Here is an 8236-nt window from a genome sequence, read left to right as displayed (position 1 = left end):
ACTATACTTTATAGTAGGCTGGAGGGCCTGCCCGTTCCATGGTGCCCTGCGTAGAGGGTGTTTGGTTTAATTTTGATTCGGTTTTGTTTAGGCGATTGGGGGTTAAGTGACTTAGCCAGGACTCCAGAGCCAGTCAGTATTAAGTGCTGGGGTTCGAACTCAGAGCCTCTGACTCCATGGCTGAGGCTCTATCCATTGCGCCGAGTAGGTGCCTCGGCCAGCATAGAGGAGAAACAGCCTTGTACAATTTAGTCTTGGACTCGGGGGGGGGGGGCACTGGCTTTGTATAGAAAGAGCAGGAGGCGCTTGGAACTTGGGGCCGTTTTGTACCTAGTGTCCCTCCTTCACTGGCCTTGTTTGTGCAGCAATGGCCCGAGCCGGGGCCGTTTGATGCATTTGCTCTGCCTGGCTTGGATGGCCGCCCCAGGCCTCTTCTGCCCGGAGTCCCTGCGTTATGTGGCTGGCGGGGACAGAACTCCAAGCCCTCCAGTTTCAGGGGCCGAGGGTGTCAGCAAGCGGAAAAAGGTGCCAGGCGACCCCAGCCGCCGAAACCCGTTTCTTCTGCACCTGCAAGGCCAGCCGTGGGGGCACGTGGGCCAGCATGACCGAGGGGGTGGATAGGGGCTGGTCTAGGCTCAGGACTAGGCTTTGTGGGGACACTGGGGGCTGCTTCAAGTCCCACCCTGGTTCTTTCCACTTATTTTTTTTTGCTCAATTTTAATTGTATTTTATCCTTTGGACGCTTTCTAGGTTCTGAGAGGAAGAAACGCTGCCTTGATTGAAAACTCAGGCCCTCTCGGTGTTCCGGGGAAGGGAGGACACGAGACATGGAAGCCCCGGCCAAGGTGTCAAACCACCGGGTCCACACGAGAGGGCCTCAAAATGGCCACTTTGGTCAGTGCGTCCCAAATAAATAAAAAAGAGAAAACACACAGGCCGGGCAAACGTGATTTCCTAGGAAAATAGGTTTCCCTGAGATCCATTTAACGGCCTTCTTTTCCAGCGTCCCACACCCCGGGCTCAGAGCGCCTGGGGGCGGGGCCCGCTCAGCTTTCCTCGGTCCCTTTCGCTCCCCCCCCCCCCCTCGCCCTATGGCTCCGCCCCCTCCACCCCTGGACTACGGCCCAGTCGTCCCCGTCGGCTCCACCCCGCCCTCTCAACTACCCGGCCACGCCTAGATCACGCATAGCTCCTCCAGTCCCCGGCCTCGCTCTCGCCTGTGGCTCCGCCCCCTCCGCCCCTGGGCTACGGCCCCGTCGCCCCCGGCCGCTCGCGCTCCGCCTCCTCTGCCGCCCGGCCACGCCCAGACCACGCCTCAGCGATCACTTCCCGTCGCGGCGGCACTCGTTCGCCTTTCCTCGTCGCGCCTGCACTCGTTCCACTTGGCTCGTCGCTGCCCGCCGCCGCCGTTTCACTCTCCGGCTGAGGCGCGATCGTCGGCCTCTTCCCGAGCGGTAAGAAGCGCGGCTCCCGGCCTCTCTCGATCGGGCGTGCCGGGCGGCTCCTCGAGGAGCCGCGGTTCACCGGCTCGGGCGCCCGTCGGGCCTTCCCGCAGGTATCCCGATGGAGGAGTACCGTCGTCTGTCAGATGAGGAGCTCAGCCGCATGCTCAAGCTCTACAACATCCCTCACGGGCCCGTCGTGGGAGTGTGGAGAAGGGGGAGGGGCGGGGGAACGGCAGGGTAGGGGGAAGAGATGGGGAACGGGGGTGGGGGGGGGGGGGGGGGGGGGGGGGGGAGGAGATGGGTTAAGGAGTGGGGAAGGTGGGGGTGGCGTGAGGTGGGGGGGTGAAGGGGGAAAGGGAGAACATCTCCGCGGTCCTCCGCGGAGCCTAGGGGGCGTGGCAGGGCGCCCAGTAGGTGAGGCGCGCGGAAGCCGGGCCGCTACCGGCCGTGGAAGCCGGGCCGCTACCGGCCGTAGGGTCTCGTCCTTGGCCACCCTGCCCTGCTCCCCCTTCCCCACCGTGGACGAGGCCTGAGAACCCCGTCCCTGATGCTGCCCTTGAAGCTGAATGGGACTGGACAGTGGTCGATATATCCCTAGTTAGAGTTTGGGGGTTTGGTGACATCCTCCCCCCACATAGGGGGCAGTCTAGGGGCACACCTCCCTTCCGCCTTCCCTTCTCTACCCGCCTCTCAAGCCACTCGAGGCTTGGGGGCTGCTTTTGGGGGGGCTTTGGCAATATCCACCATGAATCCAGGTTCCACCCGAAAATTGTATGAGAAGAAAATCTACGAATATGAGAGCCAGAGAACTAAGCTTCCCCCTGGGACCATCGGCTCTTACCAACACGCAGGTGAGCGGGACGGGGCCCCTTGCCTGAAGGGAAGCTCCCCGGAAGAGGGAAGGCGGCCTCCCTCACAGCATCTTTCTGTTGTTCCACAGAGGATTTTGAGAGTGATGCTTATGATTCCAACCAGGATGAGGAAGGATCCCTGGAAGATAGTAAGTGTGGTTCCTGTGTCCCAGGAGAACTCAGACTTGCCACAGGGAGTGGTAGGGCCTTTCCTGGCTTGGCGTTGCCTCTCCCCGGCTGCCTACAGTATACATATAGGGTGCGGCCCAGAAGAACGGGGCCGCTTTGGAGGCAAAGGACATTGTTGTTCTCTGGCTGCACCCTCCCCCCTCCCCCAAATGCTGGTACTTTGGGGCAAGACAAATAGGACCTGCTCCCAAGGAAGGCCCCAAGGTGATAAAGGTGAGAGAGCAAGCCCATGATCTTGTTTGAGCCCCATATCACCGTGCCTGCCCTCTTCTGGGCTGGGCCAGCTTCTGTAATCCTTATTGCTCATCTGGATCTCCTTTCCCCTCGGACAGATTGCTTGCCTGTTTGTGATCTCATTTCACGGATTAGGCCCAACAGGTAGTTTGGGAGGCAAGAATGACTAAAATTATTTCAGAATCGGAGATAATCGGGGCCTGACCGAAGGCAGCCTCTATGGCTATTCTAAGCCCAGGCCTGGAGTCTTGACCTGCAATATTTATATAGTGCTTACTCTTGTGTCAAGTACCATACTAAGTAAGTGCATAATAGATATGTCCAGTGGTCTTCACAGCAACCTTGGGAGTATAGTGCTATTATCATCCCCCCTTTATAGATGAGGAAACTGAAAAGGGCAGTGGAGAAGTAATCCAGCCAGTGAATGTTTGAGATCAGATTTGATCTCAGATTTTCTCACCACCAATTCACGGGTGTACATTGCCCCACATAGCCGCTTCTACCATAGCCTTGGTTTTTGCCTCTCTCTCTTTTCCTTCCTCTGTGACCCTTCCAGTTGACTTTGACAATTACTATGAAGAGAGTTACTCAACTACCAAGACTTACGGGGAATTTGATGATACCTCAGCCAATCCAGTAGTCAAGGCCAAGACCAGCTTCCTGGAGACCCTGCCTTCCGCAAGACGCGGCAGTGATAGTGCCAAGGGGCCCACCTACCATCTACGCCAGCGGGTGAGTGCAAGCCCCTGATCTGCTCCCCACCACCTCCTTGCCAAAGTCAGTTAACCCAGGAGGCTGTGAGGAGCTAGACCATGATGCCATTGGTATTGGAGTGAATTCCTACTTGAGGATGCTCCCTATACATCACACCTGGCATCATTTCTTTAGCAAGTTACCTAGAGCTCCCAGGGCCCATGTGTCTGATAGTAAGATAGGAAGCCAACTTTTCCTTGTTCTGAGGCTGGCTTGCTATCCATGACATCAGCAGTATCCAGGTCAGGTCAGGACAGCCGGCAAAACTCCTAAGTGACCTCTCGGCTCAATGAGAACATCACTGGGAACCATTGACCAGAATGAATGGTGCTCCAATACAACATAGGCAATGTGAATTTCTGGTTTTCGAAGTCAGTGCTGCAGCAGGAATCCACTTTTAGAGTTGGGCCCCGCTGCACTGCCCCCACCCCCTCTCTAATAAACAGAATGAGCTGCTGTTCAAAGTTGCCATATAATATCATACATGCATAATCTTTTTTAGGTACAATTCCCCAGAGGGCCTTTGAGACAGATTCTAATCCTGATCATCACTGCCCTCTTCTCCTGGGTAACATGTGGGCATGAGGCAAGGTTTACAGTAAGGGGGGATTGGTTTCCTGAGGAGCCCCCTCAGTCCTTCCCCTCCCCTCAGTTCTTGGTGAAAAGACCACCTCCAGATTTCTCAGTTGACCACAAAGAAGAGCTTAGCCCCCATAAGGGGAAGCATGTATTTAGAACCAGAAGCATATGTGAGCTAAAACAGGAGGGACTCCCAACTTCCGGGAGAGGAAAATGAGACCTTGGGAAACTAAGGGACTCACCGGCCTTCTTCATAAGGACCTGGATTTCCACCCACTTCCCAGGCCCTTTGCTGGGCACCTCATTGCCTCTGGGTATTTTGAACCATTCAGTTCCAGTTCTCCCAGGCGTCCAAGGCAGGGCAGAAGGCTGATTTTAGGAACAGAAAAATTACCTTCAATTAATCCAGGTTAATTGCTGAGCACTGCTGCCCCCACCAGGTAGAACTCTTGAACCCAAGCTTTCCTCATTCTGAGGCTCTGACCTCGACACAGAGGTGTGGAGAGGGAACAAGTTGGCTGAGGCTTTCTGTTGGTCAGCTCCCAGCCTGGCTACGGAAGGAGACTGAGACTCCAGCCCCCATCAGGACAGTTGGCCCTGGAAAGCAGAATGAATGTGCCATATAGGATGCCAAGGTCATTGAGTACAGGGCCAAGGAGATGGCTGATGGAAGCCGGGAGGGATGGCCCTTCCCTAATCATCCCCTGCTTTTGGTAGAGCAGTGCCAAATACTGGTCCCTGCCTCTCTTATTGGGAGAAGGGGACTAGTTGGCTTCCTGTCTGCCCAACCAAAGCTTTATGGGGGGAGGGAGTTAAGGGGGGACCCTGCATACTTTCCTTCTTGGGAGGCAGGGGCTTGGAAGTAAACTCGGGACAGAAACACCATCTAGCTCCTTATTTGAGCAGGAGATAGAACAGCTGCAGAGCAGCCCACACTGTCCCATTGGGGGGGGGGGGGGGGGGGGGGCTTGGAGATAGAGAATGAGGCTATGGGGGCAGGGCGCCTCTTCTTTCACCCTCGCGAGCAACAGGCCAGCAAGTGGCTGGTTACCTGATAGGTCTGTCCCAGGAGGCAGCTGCTCCTCAACTTAGCAGGGCACGATGGGGGGGAGTGCCTAGGCGATCCTTGGCAGCCTCAGGATTCTCCTCGGCAGGAACAATGACGGCCCGGTGCCAGCGAGCCTGACCTTACATTGTTTCTCTGCCTTGTTACAGATGAGAGAGAATATTCTCTGTCCTTCAGCCCAGGAGGAGGACTTGGACACGTAAGTGTCCTCTCATCCTGCCACTCTGTGTTGGCTTCCGTTCTGTGCCTTCCCATTGGCACTAACAGGGCTGAGGGATGGGGGTGGGGAGGTCCAGCATTCATTCGACACATGTTGCTGGAACACCAGAAGGGTGCATGGCTTCTTGGCAGGGGCAAAACAGCTGGTCCTGGCACACAGGCCCAATGGGGAATGAGAGGAAGGGGGATTAGGGAAGTATCAAGCATTTTGGGGAATTCAGAGGAAATCAAACCCACTTCCAGCAGGGAAAGTGGGGCAAGAGTCCCTGGAGAATGGGCTTTTGGTTGAGCTCTTAAAGACCGGGAAGTATTTGGGCAGACCACGCCAGGGGAGAGGGCTCTTCAAGGAAGATGACCATATGGGCCAAGGGATGTCGTGTGTGTTTGGGGGAATGGAGTGCTAGAGAAAGAAATGGGTCTTTAGCACTGGGGAACTATGGCCACTATTGGCCATTGGGGTAACTAGGGAACTCTGGCCACTGAGAACATTGGGGTAACTAGGGAACTCTGGCCACTGAGGGCATTGGGGAACTCTGGTCACTGGAAGCAATGGAGGACTATGGCCACTGGGATAACTGGAGAACGATGGCCACTGAAGGCACTGGGGAACTATGTCCATTGGGGGCACTAGGGAAATATGGTCATTGAGGGCACTGGAGGACTATGGCCACTGGGGGAACTGGGGAACTATGGCTACTGGGGGCGCTGGGGAACTGTAACCATTGGGGAGCAAGGGGGAAAGTTGTTGCTGGAGAAACTGCTTCTGAGACAGTTGGGGCCTTGGGTTAGAGGCAGTGCTGCTGGAGTGGAGGCCATGCATTGGAGATATGGGAGAGGGCCAGGGGCAAGGCTGAGTCTTTCTGATACTTCTGTCTCTCTTGATAGTGACCCACGCTACTACAGCCAGGACAGCGGTGCCTACCGGAATATTTACTACCGACCCATCACTGACTCGGCCCCTGACTCGTCTTTCTATTCTGGCCCAGTGGTCTCTTCTTCCACTCCAGTTTCCTCAACTTCCCCAAGTTTCCGCTGGTACACCCACCCTTCAGGGGTGGAAGCCCGTCAGGCTATTAGAGCTGGTCAAGGCTATGGGGCTGAGATTGGAAAGAATGGCAGAATGGTGTCCCTTTGGGTCCAGTTCCTGCTCTTTCTTGGCTTCGCTCTTTTTCTGGCCTTTTTCTACTATTTCATGCAGGCGGGCGATGACAACCCCTTCCGTCTCCGGAATTGAGGGCTCCTTCTGGGCCCTGGGAGGAGGCAGAATTCTGGCCCCATTTTGACTTTTTCTGCCTCTCACTCTTGCTTTGTAGCCTCCCTTTTGGGGTGAATAGGGGCGCAGGAAGATCTTCCTGCTGTTGTTTGCGGTAGGCCCTGTTGGGAGTCTCTGTGACCCATTTGGTTTCTGCAGGTCCTATCCATAGTGCCTTGTTGTTTGGCTGTGTTTTAAGCCTTTTGTTGGAACAGTGTTCATATCTGTATAAATGTTTCTGGAAAAGGAGTTGCCCTGACCCAGAAGCTATGTTCCTCACCCCCTATCCCATTTGGACAGATGGGGGGAGGTTTCTGGGAATCTTTTCCTTGAAGAAAACTGCTTCAGTCCCCAGCCTAGACTTCCCCTGGGACCCCACTCTCCTGAGGTCTGGGGAGTGGTGTGCAAACACCATAGTATTCTCAAGGGCTTCGTTCTTTGGCGCCTTATTTAGCCTCCAAGTCACCTGACGCTTCAAGAGCTTCTCCCGTCCCACCAATGCCATCACTCCATCTGCATCTGAGGGCTGCTAACTGACCCTTCCACCCCTCGGGCCTCTTACACCCGGTGGAGAAGGGAGACAAAAAGTGCCAATCATCTTGTCCTTGACTTTGTTCTCGAACATGTCATAAATTAAATGATTTGTTTATTTTTCAACACGTGTTAGTTTTTTATTCTTGGGGGAGGCGGGCTGGGGAGATGCGGTCACCCCCAGGACCTGAGGGGGACATAGCGAGCGTCAGGGACTCGGGGGCTGAGGAGGTGGCCGGTGGCGGAGGCGCTCTCGGACCCTCACGAATTCCAGCTGCGCACCTTGACTCTCGTTCTTCGTTTCTTCCTGCTGCTGCTTGGTGGAGAGGGAGAGGGAGAGAGGGTGAAGGCCGGGATTTCCATCTAGCCCTTCGCATTAGAATTTAGGGGGAGGGGGCACACCATCACAGCAGCATTTCAGAGATGAGAAGGTGGGCCCCCAAAGAGCCGGTGAGCGGCCCAAGATTTCACATTAGTGCAGATCCATTTGGGATAGCTCTGCTGCTCCCAAGTACCTAGATCTGTGGCCCTCCGGGCCGAATGCCTCCTTCCCAGAGCCGGCCTCAGATCAGGCCCGAAGCCCCTACCTTCTGTTGCTTCTGTTGCCGACGATGAAGGGCCTCCTGCAGAGGAGTGGGCTCGGGTCCGGGTCTGGCCCCGGCACCCGGTCGACCTTGCCTCTTCTCCAGCACACGGAGGAGTTCGGGCCTGCTCCGGAGACTCAGGCCCCTGGGAAAAGGAGCAGTAGAATGGGAAGTGGGATGAGTTCTAGAGCTTGGCTCGGCTTCCCAGCGGGGGCCCCTTGTCCGGCCTGAGGCTTCCCTGAAGGCCGTTTCTCCTACTTGTACGCAAGAGTGGGACCAGAGGGAAGGGTTTCCAGCCGAAGCCCACCTCCCCTCAGTGGCCCGCCCCACGCCACCCTCTCCCACCATCTGCCTGTGCGGGGAGGGGGCCCTTTACTTCCTATGGGTCAGCAACAGCTCCCTGTGCAGTGCTTGGTGGGTGGGACTGGGACTAGGAGGCAGACAGCAGAGTCCTTGGAAAGCAGCGGGTATAGATGTGGCCTCCCCTGCAGTCCCATCAACTGGAAGACAAAGCAGGGACCGTCGGTCTAAAT

The 8236-nt window shown here is 56.1% G+C and overlaps 1 protein-coding gene across 2 annotated transcripts; it reads left to right on the top strand.

Moving 5' to 3' along the window:
* The first annotated feature begins 1303 nt into the window (after window positions 1-1303).
* Window positions 1304-7245, top strand: EMD (emerin). 2 transcript variants are annotated; one of them, XM_031944458.1, is made up of 8 exons: window positions 1304-1454; window positions 1556-1645; window positions 2201-2296; window positions 2386-2445; window positions 3276-3451; window positions 3975-4040; window positions 5267-5316; window positions 6222-7245. In XM_031944458.1, exons 2-8 carry the CDS (start codon window positions 1564-1566, stop codon window positions 6568-6570), a joined length of 879 nt encoding a protein of 292 aa, XP_031800318.1. In that variant the 5' UTR covers window positions 1304-1454; window positions 1556-1563; the 3' UTR covers window positions 6571-7245. The 2 variants fall into 2 exon arrangements, with proteins under 2 accessions (XP_031800318.1, XP_031800319.1); XM_031944459.1 differs by lacking the exon at window positions 3975-4040 and having other exon boundaries at window positions 1306-1454.
* Window positions 7246-8236: the final 991 nt, after the last annotated feature.

The sequence above is a fragment of the Sarcophilus harrisii genome, chromosome X (genome assembly GCF_902635505.1).
Source record: "Sarcophilus harrisii chromosome X, mSarHar1.11, whole genome shotgun sequence".
NCBI classification, from domain to species: Eukaryota; Metazoa; Chordata; class Mammalia; order Dasyuromorphia; family Dasyuridae; genus Sarcophilus; species Sarcophilus harrisii.
Note: the sequence above shows the minus strand (reverse complement) of the source record. Positions and strands in the feature narration are given on the sequence as shown.

Bases quoted from the DNA above. Each gene is read 5' to 3' on its own strand.
- EMD (XM_031944458.1), top strand. From the start codon at position 1,564: ATGGAGGAGTACCGTCGTCTGTCAGATGAGGAGCTCAGCCGCATGCTC. The intron at 1,646-2,200 runs GAGTGTGGAGAA...CCATGAATCCAG, and splicing joins CCCTCACGGGCCCGTCGTGG to GTTCCACCCGAAAATTGTAT. The intron at 5,317-6,221 runs GTAAGTGTCCTC...CTCTCTTGATAG, and splicing joins CAGGAGGAGGACTTGGACAC to TGACCCACGCTACTACAGCC.